The 17747-nt window shown below is 39.8% G+C and overlaps 1 protein-coding gene across 7 annotated transcripts in view; it reads left to right on the forward strand.

The window, feature by feature from the left end:
- Positions 1–17747, forward strand: part of exoc1 (exocyst complex component 1) — a 105003-nt gene that overhangs the window by 76713 nt on the left and 10543 nt on the right. For all 7 annotated transcript variants that reach the window (XM_078548018.1, XM_078548035.1, XM_078548045.1 and 4 more), the window contains 4 exons: positions 4325–4488; positions 6582–6692; positions 10046–10125; positions 15904–16141. In XM_078548018.1, coding sequence (XP_078404144.1) covers positions 4325–4488; positions 6582–6692; positions 10046–10125; positions 15904–16141 — 593 coding nt within the window. The remainder of the gene's footprint in view (positions 1–4324; positions 4489–6581; positions 6693–10045; positions 10126–15903; positions 16142–17747) is intronic.

A 17747-nucleotide genomic window follows, 5' to 3' on the forward strand; every position in this document is an offset into this window, starting at 1 on the left:
TTTCCTTTCATTATAGGGATCTCCATTTCAATCTGGAACAGGTTGATGATGAATGTTTCCTTCCTTTCTTTCTTACAGCATTCCTATCTGAAATGAGCAGTTTCACTGCAGATCCCAGTAAACATGGGCCCTAAATGGTGCAAGATGCTATGGGAAAGAATAATGTTACAATGTTGCATACATGGATTTTCTTTTGAAGATTGTTGTTTCCATATCTTCACACTCTTCCCTTGGAATAGTGTCGAATAATGGAAAGATTTTCAGTCTGATTAACACTGACAGACCATAGCCATCTTTATCCCAGCCAATAGCCCTGCAAGCTGAAGGATTTTATGGGCTCACACAACCCATGTGATACGGGGGAGCACCCACCCCCACTGAATGTGAGTATCACACTGGATGCCAACCTGGAATTCAGAGCCAGATCTCTGCTCTGTACTCATCAGGACTGCCTGGAAGCAGGTGCAATCGCTGCAGTTTCTGGTCCAGTGGCCTTTCTCCTCCTCTTATAGTTTAGGTATGTTCCTGGGGCAGAGGCAATGATGCTTTTCTTTCTGTTTATTCTGTGCTATACATTAGTTGGTTAATTTTGTGGTGACGTTCAGTGTCCAAAATAGGAAAGAATTATATTTCCCAACACTAAATATATCACATTAATGAGAGAAAAAAAGACCAATAATAGTTTAAATCTTTCTATTTTCAAAATAAAATAATATTGGTTATGGTACAGTTCACTGATAAATATTGAATTTTAAGCTTTGTGCGGGTTTACATTTAGAGATATAAGTGCAGTTTGGATCACAATGTCCTCAATTATACACAAAATTTAACAGTTTTGCTTGATTACTTTATTAATAAACTTTTTATTAACTTTTGTATGTATTTTGAATATCTCATGAGTTGCTTCATTATGAAAGTCAAGTTTTTCTGGATCTTTCAAACACAGTTTTTCTTCTAAAAATTGTAAGAGTTAAAGAGTTGTAAAATTGTTTGGGATAACTGTGAATTGTTGAACTATAATGATCCAAACTTTAAATGCCAGAAAAAGAAAACATTTCAAAAACATACTTAAACTGCAGTGATTAAAACACTGCTTTTACGCCTTTGAACTTGGTTTTAATCCTACCCAAACTCCTAGGATAAAAATCTCCTCTTTGCAGCAAATGGAACCAGTGTCCGTAATTTAAAACATATACTTGAGGTTGTGTCCACCCGGCAGAGGGTTTCACAGGGGTAGAGCCAGAAGGACGTGAACTGACAATGGCTACAGAATATATATCTCTTCCTCCACAAGGAGCTGCCAATCCTGTGGCATAACGCCTGCCATGAGAACCAAGTTCCTTAAGTTCAAGTTTCACTCTTCTAGAAGTGTCAGTCTTGGCTTAGTGGTTATACTCTGATCCCTGAGTCAGAAGGTTAGTGGTTCAAATCCCACTCTAGAGACTTGAGCCACGCAATCTATGCTGACACTCCAGGGCAGTGCTGAAGGAATGCTGCGCTGTTGGAGATGCTGTCTTTCAGATGAGACATTAAGCCAAGGTCCCATCTATCTTTTTGGATGGATATAAAAGATCTGATGGCTTTATTCAAAGAAGAGCATGCAAAGACATCCCAAGACACTTCACAGGAGCATTATAAAACTAGGTATGATACCGAGCCACATAAGTAGATATTAGATATCGAACTAAAACAATTATCTTCCCATTTGCCTCATTATTATTTGTGGCATCTTTCTGTGCAATTGGCTGTCCCGTTTTCTATATTGCTACACTGCTTTCACTTTAAATGAACTTTATTGGATTTGAGGCACTTTGGGACATCCTGAAATCATGAAAGATGCTATATAAATGCAAGTTATTTCTTTTAAATCAAATATAAATACAGTAGATGTTTCTATTTTGCTTTTGGTATAACAATCAATATTTGGTCTGGATAAAAGTGAAGTATTAGAGTGGGCTTCTACATTAGTTCTTCTGATAACTAATGTTATGTAACACTGAAGTCATAATCTAACAAAAAAATCGTAAATTGTCTTGCAGTTAATGAGTTGAGGTCAGATAGATCATACTGTGGTCACAAAAGTATGCACTAATGTAGAACTCACCCATTATAAAGTAAGCATTGTTTAGGAACCATGTGTCTAATGTATTTCAATCCTGCGGACACTTGCGACAAATCAATTTGCAAATTGTTTGCATTTTTGATCATGTACCACAATACTATTAAAGTTGCATTATACCATTTAAAGAACTATTTTTAAAATTAGCTATAGATAACTTTGAAGCATAATAACAATTCTTAGATTTTACAGAATCTTTTAGTGTTTTGCCCATGCATCCATGAAGAACTGGGTTGAGACTACCCAAGCATATAGAACTGTTAATGTCAGTGGGAAGTGATAGTTACCCCATTAATGTGGGTTGCATTCTCAAACTAAGAAGAATGATCAGTGTTAATCCATTGTGCCGTTCCTCTTTGTCTTTGATATTGTATTCTTCCTTCGATAATGCCTCAACCTCGATGTGTATAGCTGCTTCCTACCAGCCTTTCAATTCCCCCTTCATTTTGTGATTCATATTTGTATATATTAGTTTGGCTTTATTGTTCTTCTTTTCAAAACACTGAGGGCGTTTCCTGGGATAGGGTCTTGTATACAGCAGAGACTTGAATCATCCACTTTGCTATGGCTCCAATGTGTGGTGTTAGACTTGAAAAAGAACACTATACTGTGATGTTTGTCTTGTTTGGATGTAAAATTTAAACTACATTAGGAGAAAAGCATGTGATCTAGATACTGATTTCATACTTAAGTAAAGGAATGGCTCTTTTACACAAAGAATAACGTGTGTGAATCTTTGAGTGGTTTTCATTGGAACCGTCTTTACTGAGGTCTAAAAGTCCAGGAGACCTTTGCTTTGTTATGCTATTGTCATTCAACAAAACTTTATATAGATTTATAATGTTACAAATGTTCTCAGGTTATTTACAGCATCTGGAACTCTATCCAGAATGATAGTAAGCCATGCATTCCTTTACTTTCTTTGCTTATACAAATAAGGCAACATTATAAATAGATTTTAGCATCCTTTAGTTAATGTGCAGTTTCACATGATACAAATTTTATTTTTAAAAGAGTTCAGTGGAATGAGGCAGTGAAACTTTCTATTCAAAGCAAATACTTATCAAATGAAAACTGTGTGACTGGAAAGTTTTCAAGGTGATGTCTCTCACTAACTTAATTTTATTTAAACAAGTTGTCAAGTACAATTTCAGGGAATTGAGTTGCCCTTATGTCTATGAAGGAAAGCTGGGCATCAATGGTAACAAAAGCTTAGGTTGAAACCAAATGGCCCCTGGACATAATCCCTGATGGCCATGTACAATTTATTCAAAATCTGTTTTGCACTCAAAAATTGATTTCTGCAATTATTTGTATTAACAAAGGAAGTAACAGCAAGGAGGAATTAAAAACTCCAATGATCTTTCATTTGAATTAAGCATATTTGTGTCATGAGTAGATTGTAGATGAGTGTGTGTAATTTTGTTTTAAATGAATTCAATGTTTTAACTGCTTTTTTTATACAATGGGTGTAGAAAGAAGTCATGGACAAAAATTATTATTTAAGGTCAAATCTAATGGCAAAGTAATCCATGTCATAAAATAAATCAAAATTATTACTTCAGAGTAGGCAAAAGAAAGTAGAACCAGAGGGCATAAGTATAAATTATTGCAAAGTAAATTTAGAATAGAAATCAAGAAAATATCCTGAACTCAGTGATAATTATTAAGAATATTCTTATCAACCAGGTAAATAAATTAAAAGCGTTTAACCATTTAAAATATAATTAGATGTTACAATAGGACAGATGTTATACTGTAAAGGTAAGTTTCAGTACGCTGAATGGCCTTCTCTCAACCCTGATCTATCTTATGCCATTAATTTGGGTTCAGTGACACTATTAAAACACATAAACCTGTGTAAGTAAACTTTCCCTTACTGAAAGTAATATTGTTTTGAACTATTCAATTTCTTACAATTCAATGGGGAAATTATTATATTTAAGATTATCCCTCAGAAGCATACATTCAAGCATGTAGTTGTGCTAGTTTTAATTAGATGGTAATGAACAGATATTCATGATGAACAGTCATGCACTACCAGTTAATAAATAGAATTCTCCTTAAAGACTCGTTAAAATGTTTTGATTTTTATTGAAGATATTATTCCCTAACCATATCACTGACGTTTAAAGCTGTACACTTTGGAATCTCAATAATGTGATTGGAAGCTGCTGTCATTGATTTAGATTTATCGAACTGCAGGTCTCCATGGAAGTTCTGGAAAACTTACTGGTTCCACCTCCAGCCTAAACAAACTGTCTGTTCAGGGATCAGGGAATCGTCGATCTCAGTCATCTTCACTGCTGGACATGGGAAACATGTCTGCATCAGACCTTGATGTGGCTGATAGAACTAAGTTTGATAAGGTAAATACCTTAATTAAGTAATAAAAGGGTGCAAATGTGCATGAGTACATCTGCTGGATTTTAGAAGAGCATGAGGTGACTTGATTGAAATATATAAGACCCTGCGAGTTCTTGACGGTGCACGTGCAGAGGATGTTTCCTCTTGTGGGAGAATCTAGAACTAGGAGTCACCCATTTAAGACACAGACGAGGAGAAATTTTTTCTGAGGGTAGTGAATCTTTGGAACTCGCTTCCTCAAAAGGCAGTGGAAGCAGGGTCATTGAATGTTTTTAAGGCAGAGGTAGATAGATTCTTGATAAACAAGGGGTGAAAGGTTATCGGGGTAGGCGGGAGATTACAATCAGAACAGCCATGATCTTATTGAATGGCACAGCAGGCTCAAGGGGCCAAGAGGTCCACCCCTGCTTCTAATTCACATGTTCACATGCAGCTTTTGGGCAATTCCTTTTCACATTGTGAAATGCTTCCACTAAGACACAAGCATCAATGTGTTTTTATTATTGGAAAATGAAAATCGATGAGTCATTACAATGTTGTTGAGGTTTGTTTGGGGGTGTGGCAGGGGGAGCTGTGTGTGCACTATAATGTTGATAAAAAGCATTCCATATTTCTTTCTAGTTTTTACATTTGGTCCTCATTTCAGATTTTCTTCCAACTTCATAGTGTGAACCTGATTAACAACGGAGAAAAGATTCTCGAGTTAATATCTGATATAAAGTGCACAAGGTTTCTATGAATAAGTGAAATAAAGTAAACAACTTAGATTATTTATAACAAAACCTGTTACATAAAATCCTTGATTTTATGAAAAGCAAAATACTGTGAATACTGGAAATCTGATTTGAAGACAGGAAATGGTGGAAATGCAGCATCTGTAGGGAGAGAAATAGAGTTAACATGTTGAAAGATCAATGATTTAAAACATTGGGGGGTATTTTAACCTTAAAAAAGGCAGATTTGGGTCGCATGGAGGCTGAAGTCTTTTTTTTGACCCAAACACACTTACAAACCACTCATTTCCAGCTTTGACTGAGGTCAGAAAGTGAGTGCGTGACCAATCTGTTCCAAGGAGGGCACGTTGGAACTTTAAAATGACACGAAGGCTGTGAGCCATATAAATACTGTGACTACAAGAGCAGGTTAAAGACTGGGGATTCTGCGGCGAGTAACTCACCTCCTGACTGCCTAAAGCCTGTCCACTATCTACAAAGCACAAGTCAGGAGTGTGATGGAATACTCTCCACTTGCCTGGATGAATGTGGCTCCAACAACACTCAAGAAGCTCAACACCATCCAGGATGAAGCAGTTCACTTGACCAGCACCTCATCCACCAACTTAAACGTTTACTCCCTCCACCATCAACGCACAGTGGCAGCAGTGTGTACCATCTACAAGATGCGTTGCAGCAACTTGCCAAGGCTCCTTCGGCAGCACCTGCCAAACTTCGTCCTCTACCACCTAGAAAGACAAGGGTAGTGGCTGCATGGGACCACCACCTACAAGTTCCCCTTCAGGTCACACACCACCCTGATTTGGAAACACACTAACATTCTATTTTTGCTAGATCAAAGTCCTGGAGTTCCCTCCCTAACAGCAGTGTGGGTGTACCTAAAGCAGACGGACGGTGCAAATGTCGGTGCAGACTCGATGGGCCGAAGGACCTCTTCTGCACTGTGATTCTGTGACTGCAATGGTTCAAGAAAGCAGCTTGCCACCATCTCAAGGGCAATTGGGGATGGGCAACAAATGTTGGCTTTGCCATCGATGCCAACATCCCATGAAAGAATAAACAAAATGCATGTAATATGCAAGGGTAACAGCTATAATTATATCAGTGAGATGTTTGAAGTGTTTGGATAATGAAACCACTTCCTATTTGGGAATTTTGCTACCGGTAGTTATAAATTTCCTTTAGATTCTGGCTTAACAATACACAAAAGCTCACTAAACACAGGCAAGTCTTGAGCATCTTCATGCAATAACTTAACAATATATGTGTTTTTTAATCTTTTTATTGGTTTAGCATTGGATCCCATTATAGGTAAGATAAAACTTGATGGTCTGATACTAAACATTGTTTCTTCTTTGCAGATTTTTGAGCAGGTCCTAAGTGAACTAGAGCCCCTGTGTTTGGCTGAACAAGACTTCATTAGCAAATTCTTCAAGTTACAACAGAACCCAGCTTTACCAGGATCTGTAACGGTATGGCTTTTTCATATTACATAAGTAAATCTATATCTGTGGAAAGAGACGCTATCTTTATGTCTGAAGAAGCCAAATAGTCATGCGTTATTTTTATCATGATGGTTTGTGAGACTGTTATCCATTGAATAATCGGCTAAAAACTAAAATTGCTTAATCCCTTTGAAGACTGTGGCTTTTTAAAAATTGCAACTACCAGTATAGCTGCAGTAGATAACTGCTGTAAACAGTTTTCTCTTTCGTTACATCTGAGATTTTCAGAAAAGGCATTTAAAATTATTAATGCCACAAAGAATGTACTAACATTTTAATACTTTCTATTTGAGATTAAAATAGAATTTAGTGGTTTAGTCGTTTATGAACTTAATGCATTTCCTTTGTATTATGCAAGTTGTCTGAAACCATTAAAATTGTATTGCTCATCAATAAAGATAGCGCCATGCAATCATTCTCCTGAATAACAAAGCTTTACTGGAAGTTCAGCAAAGACATGAAAACTGATTATACATTACTAGTTACAAAGAATTGGCAAGGGAGGAATACAATGTGTTAGCAACTTTATACTCATGTCAGTTTCAACATGTAGTGTCGTAAAATTTATGCCCAAAACACTTAAACCATGTTATTAAATATAGACTTGATCTGTTCTTTGATTAACTGGTGGTACAAGTCATACAAATTGTCAAATATTTTGTGACTGTGCATCTTAATTTTATCAGGGTATTAAATGCAAAATGCCTGGCACTGCACTGAATAACTACTCATCCTTTGTCATTTCAATCTTATTTCTGCTCCCCATTCTCCTTCATATAAATTCTACTAGCCATGTTTACAGTATGCTCTTCATCCGCACCAGCTCCCGTTATTGTCGATCACTATCAAGGTCCATGCTAGCAACCTTCCCAACCTTCAATGCTCAACAGAACCTTCTCTCTCCGCAATCCTGGTCATTTTCACCTGGTAGGGCCTCAGTCTTCACTTCCACATATCCAAGCAGGAAAACTTTAATGTACGTGGTACACGACTCGCTTAACCATCCATTGTGGGGCCTGGCTTAAACACATTAATCTCTGCTATCCTTGCTGTCCTCTGCCAATATACTGTGGGATATTCCTGGATGGCAAAGCCCCAGGCTCCTTTCGTCTACTACCAACTTTAGCTTTAAAACCAACATCTGCAATTTTTTGTTTCAATTTGCTCTTTAAACTCCCCTCTCTGCCACTTGGCCCAGTCCTTTCAGCTACATCTGCTGAAGGTGTTCCTTTCTAAACTGAGTCAATGGGAATCTAGCTCATAAAGGGTGGAACAAATTAGGAAGAAAGCACTTCATTCAGAATGTGACAAACTCTGAGGGTATGAATCTCCTTACTTGATAGCAGCATTGTCAGTTGCTTGAAGACAGGTTTTCCATTTCTCTCTTCAGTGTGCAACACTGCAAGGGCCAAAAGAAAGTAGACAAATATAATTAAGAAGTTATACCTTCTCAGCGCTTACCCAATAAGCATTGTCATTGTAGGCAGAATTTTAGACGTGGGGAGGTAAGGTTTTGAGGCATGCCTAAGAAGGAAATAGGAAAGGTCAACGTTGGGTCAGTGGCCCAACACATTCCTGCCTGCAGGCAATCCCACCAGAGGTGCATGAGCAATGGAAGTGGCTACCCATCTCCAACAGCGGTAGGTGGGCAATAATAAGCCATTGAGGAAAATTAGGGGGACTAGGAGCGTTCCACTGGGATTTTCCTGGTGGCCTGCATGCAGGTTCCCTGGCACGATTCCACCCCCAGGTTATTTTCACGGCAGCAACGTGAGGAAGGAGGCACAGCCAGCTACTCATAGATGGCGAGTGGCCGACCCAGCTTTCCAGTTGGCCACCTGGTTTCTGCAGGTAGCGGAGGCCAGTTTAGGTGCTTAAAACCGGGGGAGCCAGCATTCCTGACAGGCCTAGAGGCACATCCTTTCTGTCTGGGTGCTGCAGCATTAGAGGGATTGTTCTAACCCCCACCCCACAGTGATGACCTGGCTGCAAAACTCATTTTTAAATTATAGTGTAAAACAGTTGGAGTGAGGATGTTTCCATTTTGATGCGCCCTCTCCCCTACTTACCTTTTATTGCAGCCTGCTGCTCCTTTAAATATGGAAGGCCTCAAATTGGCCCTCGAGCCTCAAGAGCCCATTCAGGATGACAAGCCCACCCTCTGCCATTAATTGGTCACCCTGAGGAGAATCACAATGAATGACTCTTTCCCACCTAGTGCAAGTTTCTGACCCACATTTCAGTCTAATGGCAGGGTTCTGAAGCCTGCAGGGAAAATGTTGCCAATTGCAATGAAAACAAGATTTAAAACACTATCAACCCTCAAATCTGAGATTTTTAGTTAATATGGACCGTTGCAACATTTTCTTAGTTCATTGAAATTTTGGCCCACTTCCTTTTCAGGTTAAATTGTTTGTAGAATTGAAATTGAAGATGCAGCAATATAAACTAGACTTAGGCAAGAAATTCGACGCGTAAAATGACGAGGAATGACATCGGGCGGAACTCCTGATGTTATCCCGTGTTACTTGAATTTTCAGGTAGGCGAGCTGAGTCAGCTGTGCGCCCGCTGACCTGTCAACGGCCTATTTAGGCCATTCAAAAAACAATTAAGCTCATTAGTGGACCTGCCCGTCCAACCTTAAGGTTGGTGGGCAGGTCAGGAGCGCTGGCAGCCACATGAAAAAGCATGAAACCTCATCCACGGGCGGGATGTGGTTTCATTGCTGAATCAAAAAATTAAAGACACTTTTAATTAACGTTATGTCGATGTCCCAACTCACGTGACAGTGTCACGTGAGGGAACATGGATGGTGAATGAAATTTTCTGCAGTAACTTTCTTACTTTGGGAACCGATCTCCCTGAGGCAGCACTTAGTCTCAGGGAGATCGGAGCGCTCCTTTGCGCGCATGCATGAAGGAGTGCACTTCCAAATTTAGGAATTTCCCCCCCGCCCCCCCCCCCCCTTCCGCCCCAAGCACAGGAAGCGCATAGGGCTTCTCTGCGGACGTCATGCTGGGCGGGCCTTAATTGGCCCGCCCACTAAAAGTGGCAGCGCCCCCACCAATTGGGGGCTGATCGGAGGGCCATCCGCAACCCCCCCTTTAGTTTGCCCTTAGTTGCAGTGGACTAAATATGGGTAAATAATTCATTAAATCGAGAAACTACAAACACAGTTGGGTTTCTTTTAAAATCTGTGTTTTATTCTTCTTTCCTGACATGTTTATTAAAAAGAATTAAATGTAGCATGTTACAGTTATCTTAAATAGAATGCCATGTAGTATATTAAAGCTACTTTGTTTTTTATTCATAATAACAGGCCGACTCCACTGATATAGATGGGGGACCTCTGTCTCGACAACATAACCTTTTGGGAGACAGGCATTCAGTGCCATCTGAGTAAGTAATGCAGTTAGAATTATCAATGTGCTTGGCAACAACATTAATGAAAATTTTCTGTGGCTTGTGAATTATTGAGGGAAACTTTCAGCCAGCCTCTAGGACTTAATTTTGTGGGCTCTGATCAAATTTAAGATTGCATGATAATGATGATGTGAGAACCTTACTAAATGGCCATGAAGAATGAGCATGAAGAAATGGGACGTACTAGAATATTTTAGTTTTTGTAAGATTTGATCATCTTGTAGTTATTTACCCATTTCACTATTCATATGCTCGCAATTTTAACGGTTTCCCAAACCTTTGAAAAGGGAGTGTGTAAGAGTGTTAATGGCTGATTTTATAATTTGGAAATCTACTATGTAAAGAACCAGCTTTTATAATCCTGTATCAAACACTCTGTGGCAGAGCACATTGCACCACTGCGCCATAACAATTTTTGCTTTATTTACCTGTCACATCCTAACAGGAAGCTTACACAAAGCGCTCAAATTTTAGCAGCCGTTAATGTACTTGTATAATAGAATAACTAGCAAAATGATGCAGCGCTAGTTATTTTTTCAGTCAGCATGAATTGATAAGATCAGGTTTTTAAACTCCAGTTTAAGGCTTCACCTGACAGTTACTGAAGCTAAAAACCTTGTGTAAAATCCATTTGTGCAACTAGGAATCAACAGAACACTGTACTGCAAATCTGCTATTACAGTGCAAATAATTATTGAAATGTAGTCGAACACAGACAAATCAAGAATTAAAAAACCATTTTATTTTAACTTTGCGATCTTTGTCATTTCTAGAGATTCACTGCTTAGAGTAAATCATACATTGCACAAAGCTTAACAAAATCTCCCTAGCAACTAACTTAAGTAGTCTGCAATTTATCTCATCCAAGCATGTGGATGTAGAAAGTGCTTTTGCCTTTCATTTTTAATACTATTTTCCCCTTCTCAGCACCAAAGATTCTTTCCCATATGCAAGCCCTCATTTCCCCCCCCCAGCCTGATATCTGGTGAGGTAGTGCAGGAGTCCCCAGAGGTCCCGCTCACTAACCAGTTTTCCATTCTGGATATCGGTGAGGGCGATGGACTCTTGGAGGAATGCAGCAAGAACCAAGCCATGTCACCACAGGTGGCCCAACTGTACAGGAGGGGAGGAAGAAGAGCAGAATGGCAGTACTGATAGGGGATTCTTTAGTTAGGAGAGCAGACAGGCGTTTCTGCGGCCGTCAATGTGACTCCAGGATGGCTTGTTGCCTCCCTGATGCTAGGGTCAAGGATGTCACAGAACGGCTGCAGGCCATTCTTGTGGGGGAGGGCGAACAGCCAAAGGTCATAGTCCACATTGGTACTTACGACATAGGTAGGAAGGGGGATGTGGTCCTGCAATCGGAGTTTAGGGAGCTAGGTAGAAAATTAGCAAGCAGGACCTCTAAAGTAGTAATCTCCAGATTACTCCCAGTGCCATGTGCAAGTGAGTGCAGAAATAGGAAGATAAGACAGATGAATGCGTGGCTGGAAAGATAGTGCAGGAGGGAGGGCTTTAGATTCCTGGGACACTGGGACTGGCTCTGGGGGAGATGGCACCTGTACAAGCCGAACGGATTTCACCTGAACAGAGCTGGGACTGAGTTCCTTGCAAGTCGCTTTGCTAGTGATGTTGGAGAGTGTTTAAACTAACTCAGCAAGGGTGTGGGAACCAGGAGAGTATATTGGAAAGTAATACCAGAGGGCACAGAATGTTGGGAGAGGTAGATAGCACTAAAATATAGAATAGTAAGTTAATAGATGGAGTCGGAGTAAAGGAGCAAGTATGAAGTCTAAATCAGGATTACACTGCATGTATATAATGCATGGAGTATAGTTAATAAAATTGGGGAGTTACAGGCACAGATTGCCTTGTGGGGTTATGATGTTGTGGCGATAACAGAGACCTGGCTTAAGGAAGGGCAGTTCTGGGTGCTAAATATTCCTGGTGACAGTGTTCAGAAAAGATAGGAAAGGGAAAAAAGGAGTGGTGGCATTTTTGGTCAAGGAGAATATTGCAGTACTGGAGAAGGAGGATGTGTCAGAGGATTCAAGGACAGAATCGATTTGGCTAGAGCTAAGGAATAAGAAGGGTGAAATTACATTGATCTGTGTAATATATAGACCACCTGCTACTGGGAAGGATATAGAAGAACAAATCTGCAAGGAAATTATAGAGAGGTGTAAACACCGTAGAGTAGTTACAGAGGGGGATTTTAATTACCTGTATATAGACTGGGACAGTGATAGTGTAAGGGACAGTGAGGGACAAGCGTTCCTAGATTGTGTTCAGGAGAATTTCCAACAGCAGTATGTATCCAGTCCAACAAGAAAGGAGGCACTACTAGACCTGGTTCTTGGGAATGAGGTGGGCCAAGTGGGTCAAGTGACAGTGAGGGAACATTTAGGGGACAGTGATAATTGTATCATTAGGTTTAGGATGACGGTGGAAAAGGATATTGGTCAATATAGAGTAAGAATAATCAACTGGCACAGAGTGGACTTCAATGTGCAAAAACAGAACTGGGCGGAATAGACTGGAACCAAAGGTTGGCGGGAAAAACAGTAGCTGAACAATGGGCTCCCTTCAAAGAGGAGATGGTTTAGGCACAGTCAAGGTATGCTCCTTCAAAAGGGAAGGGTAAGACAAACAAATCCAGAGCTCCCTGGATGACAAAGGAGATAGAAATTAAATTAAAGAAGAAAATTGTGCTTACGACAGGTGTCAGGTAGCAAATGCAATTGAGAATCAAGCTGAAAAAGCAAATATGAGAAGCAAAGAGGGATTATGAAACAAGACTGGCAGCTAACATAAAAGGAAGTCCCAAAGTATTCTATAAGCACATCAAAAGTAAAAGGGTGGTAGAAGGAAGAGTAGAGTCGATTAGGGACCAAAAAGGGGATTTACACATAGAGGCAAGAGACATGGCTGAGGTGTTAAATTAATACTTTGCATCTGTCTTTACCTACGAGGTAGATGCTGCCCAGGCCATGGTGACAGGTGAGGAACCTCAGTCACTAAAATTGTTTAAAACTTATAAGGAGGAGGTATTGGATAAGCTGTCAGTACTTAAAGTTGAAGAGGCACCGGGACCGGATGAGATGCATCCAAGAATGTTGAAGGAAGTGCCAGTGGAAATTGCAATGGCACTGGCAATAATCTTTCAATGTTCCCTGGATTTGGGGGAGGTGCCGGAGGACAGGAGAATTGAAAACATTACGCCCTTGTTCAAAAAAGGTTATAAAGATCTGCCCTGCAATTACAGACTAATCCATTTAACTTCGGTGGTGGGGAAACTTCTAGAAACAATTATTCAGGATAGAATTTCTAGTCACATGGAAAAATGTGGATTAATTCGGAAGAGTCAGCGTGGATTTGTTAAAGGAAAATCGTGTCTAAGTAACTTGCTAGAGTTTTTTTGAAGAGGTAACAGAGATGTTTGATGAGGGAAAGGCCGTAGATGTGTATCTGGACTTCCAAAAGGCATTCGATACAGCGCCACACAACAGACTTGTGAGGAAAGTTATAGGCCATGGAATAAAAGGGACAGTAGCAACGTGGATACAAAATTGGCTGAGGGATAAGAAACAGAGAGTAATGGTTAATGGGTGTTTTTCGGACTGGAAGAAGGTTTGTAGTGGATTTCCCCAGGGGTTGGCATTGGAACTCTTGCTTTTCCTGATATATATAAATGATCTAGATCTTGGTGTGCAGGGGACAATTTCAAAGTTTGCGGACGACACAAAACTCGGGAGAATTGTAAACTCTGAGGAGGACAATGTAGAACTTCAAAAGGACATTGACACATTGGTGGAGTGGGCGGTAGGTGGCAGCTGAAGTTCATTGCGGAGAAGTGTGAGGTGATGCACTTTGGTACAAAGAACATGGAGAGACAGTATAAAATAAAGGATACCATTCTAAAGGGTGTGCAGGGGCAGAGAGATCTGGTTGTATATGTATATAAGCCATTAAAGGTGGCAGGACAGTACAGAGCTGTTTCTAAAGCATACAGTAGTCAAGGCTTCATTAATAGGGGTATAAAGTGTAAGAGCAGGGAGGTTTTGAGGAACTTATATAAGACACTGGTTGGACCTCAGCTGGAGTATTGTGTACAGCTCTGGGCGCCACACTATAGGAAGGATGTGAACACATTGGAGAGAGTGCAGAAGAGGTTTACGAGAATGGTTCCAGGGATGAGACACTTCAGTTATGAGGAAAGATTGGAGAAGTTGGGACTGGTTTCCTTGGAGAGGGGGAGGCTAAGAGGAGATTTGGTAGAAATTTTCAAAATCATGAGGGGTCTGGACAGAATAGATAGGGAAAAACTTCCCGTTTGTAAATGGATCGAGAACCAGAGGGCACAGTTTTAAAGTGTTTTGCAAAAGAAGCAAATGTGAGGTGAGAAAAAACTTTTTCACACGGTTTGGGATGCACTGCCTGGAAGTGTGGTGGAGGCAGGTTCAAGAGGCCATTGGATGATTATTTAAATAGAAATAATGTGCAGGGTTACAGGGAAAAGGCAGGAGATTGACACTAAGTTAAAATCCTCAGAGAGAGCTGGGGCAGACATGACGTGCCAAATGGCGTCCTCCTGCACCATAACAATTCTGTGATATTGTGAACCAGTGGTTGATGGAAGCCCTTGTCATCGTATCTCACTTTCTGAATACATCAAGATCTTTCTTTTGATCTTAGACAGTGGTAGTATAATCATTGAGATCACTTTGGCTTTGAATTATGAACCAATATTATGAAGAGTATCAGATAAGCGGAAACAAAGACAACACAGCAGTTTGCATCATCTTTGTAGAACTTTTAATTCACATTTGCTCCTCAGATACACAATGACAAAAGAATGCAACACTTGGCTAACTTATGTGCACCTAACTTATAAGTGGAGTTTTGTTGGACCCAAGCAAAATCCAGCCTCCATCTGGGCCTCTTGACTTATAACACCTTGTTGATACCCTTTTGAGATTTGACTGGGACTAAAGGAAATTAAAAATCTCAAGATTAAATAACGCTTCCAATAAAACAAATACTTACACACATGGCAGATCTCAGTAGTTCTAGGTACCATTCCCTGGATCCATATAATGGATGACACAAATCTTATGTCACTTGGTTCTAAAACCATATCTGGATTAGTTGATCACTTGCACAACAAAGCAAGTCAGCGTGCCAAAAAAACTTAGCTGAAAGACATTAGTTTACAAAACATGTCAAGAGTAAGCCTTCCAAGAGACAGCCTATTTAATTAAATACAAAGCCTTGGAAAATCATCTGCAGTGACTTTTCTATATCAAACTGAACATTGATTGTCAATCAGCAAAATATAAAGCGATTGTCAGTGATTGACATAATCAAATGTTTGACTTTCTGATTAGAATTGAAACTGAAACTCCCTGTTTGTCATTGTACTTTTTCATTCGAAAGCATAATGTGTGTGAGCTATAAAGGTAAATTAGCTTTGTTCTGAAAGATGACATCCTTTGGATTTGATTCATACTTTACCTTGAAGAAAGTTATTCAGTCATTTTTTTTACAGTTTATATTCCAAGTACACTCATTGTAATAGGTTTTCAAAAGATCAATGAATTGTCTAATGGCTGCACTATCCTTTTTATTTGTGTCCTTTTGGACCGTAGACTAATATTAATGGTTTTCTATGTCAAAAGGGCTGAAAACTGAGTTCAGTGTGTAGGAATTTTTCAATGTTTGTATGTTCAAAAGCCATGTTGTATATAATTTCAGAAAAGAGGAGACAGGCGTTATTCGATCAATGATGATAAAAGTTTTCCGCTGTATTGAGCCGGAGCTAAACAACCTCATTTCACTTGGAGACAAGATTGACAGCTTTAACTCATTGTATATGTTGGTGAAGATGAGCCATCACGTTTGGACAGCAGAGAATGTGGATCCTGCTTCTTTTCTCAGTACCACATTAGGGAATGTCCTTGTAACAGTCAAGAGGAATTTTGATAAATGCATTGTAAGTATTTTTTTAAAGACAATTTTACCTGAAACAAATAATTTATTAATTCAAGTTATGCCTCATGGTGTTGATTGTACTTATTTCATAAGTATTGTATCCAGCAGGTTCCATCCATAACCAGAGGTGTGCACAGAAATTATTTCCCAGTTTGGAACTTATAGAAGAATAGGAGCAAAACTGAGAGCCTTGAAATGGATAATATGAAGCAGGTTAGGGGGAGACGGTGGTGTAATGGTAATGTCACAGGACGAGTAATCCAGAAGCCCAGGCTAATCCTCTATGAACAAGGGTTCAAATCCCACCACGGCAGCTGGTGGAACTTAAATTCAATTAATAAATTAATAAATCTGGAATTGAAAGCATGTTTCAGTAATGTTGACCGTGAAACCATTGTCAATTGTTGTAAAAACCCATCTGGTTCACTAATGTCCTGTGGGAAAGAAATCTGCCATCCTTACCTGGTCTGGCCTACATGTGACTCCAGACCCACAGAAATGTGGTTGACTCCTAACGGCCCTGAAATGGTGCGGCAAGTCACTCGTCCCAAGGACAATAGGGATGGGCAATGAATGCTGGCCTTGCCAGCAACACCAACATCCCATGAAAGATTTTTTTTTTTTAAAGTTGTATGATAGGCAGAATCTTCTCAAGGTAATGAGAAAAAAAATGCTGGTTATTCTGTCATTGTCATGGACTGTTGCTATTTCATATATAATTTTCAGTTTTTTACTTTTTTTACTGCCAGTTTTCTCTACTGAAAATGTTAGCTTCTTATTGGGTACATTTCCAGGGTGCAAGGCATCCTTTAGCATCTGACCCATCTTTCATGTATGAGTTTTGGAAGGCTATTTCGATGCATGGGGCATCACAGCCAAGCTGATCCTGTCCTCACCAACCCTCCACCTATATGCACTTCCATTTAGAGCCACTGGATAGCGATTAAGAGTGGGAGCTCTGTGCAATTTTCCACCCTTAATCCAGGGATATTGAGGTTAATTTTGGCACCGACATGTCAACTGATCTTAGTTAACTGAGCATATACTGGGAATTAACCTGAGCCTTACTTGACTGTGGGATTCAGCTGGTGAATGTAACAAGTAGCTGAGCAATTGGGGAGCCTCAGTCCAGTTTAATTGGTTTAGATTGTTTACTTTTTGGTCATGTGGCTATTTAAAAATCTTTTCTTTAAATCAAATTTCCATAGCCCTGGGTGAAGGAAAGCAACTGTTACATTTTAAATAGTCGCCGTTGTTGGCAGCAGTTATCCCTTGATAGGAGGATAACGTATACTCAGGGTCCTGAGTTTCTGCCATGGGTCTTCATGTGACTGAACAGGCTGATTCTCTGATCTTTGGGCACATGGGGCAGGACGTCCCATGAGATAATAGGATCCAGAGTGAGGGTTTGCTTCCTTTTCTTTCCTTCTCTGTCGCCGCTCTGCCTCATCACTAAGGCTTTCGGACTCAAAGCATGATTCAACTTGATGGACAAGCTGTCGCCCTTTTTAACAATTGGTAGCTCCTCCTGGCCATTAATGTCAATATTTCATGTACCATGTTTCAAGGTGAGCTTCCAAGTGACTTTGAAGCATTTCTTTGTCCTT

Source organism: Cetorhinus maximus, chromosome 1, assembly GCF_964194155.1.
Source record: "Cetorhinus maximus chromosome 1, sCetMax3.hap1.1, whole genome shotgun sequence".
Lineage (NCBI taxonomy): Eukaryota > Metazoa > Chordata > Chondrichthyes > Lamniformes > Cetorhinidae > Cetorhinus > Cetorhinus maximus.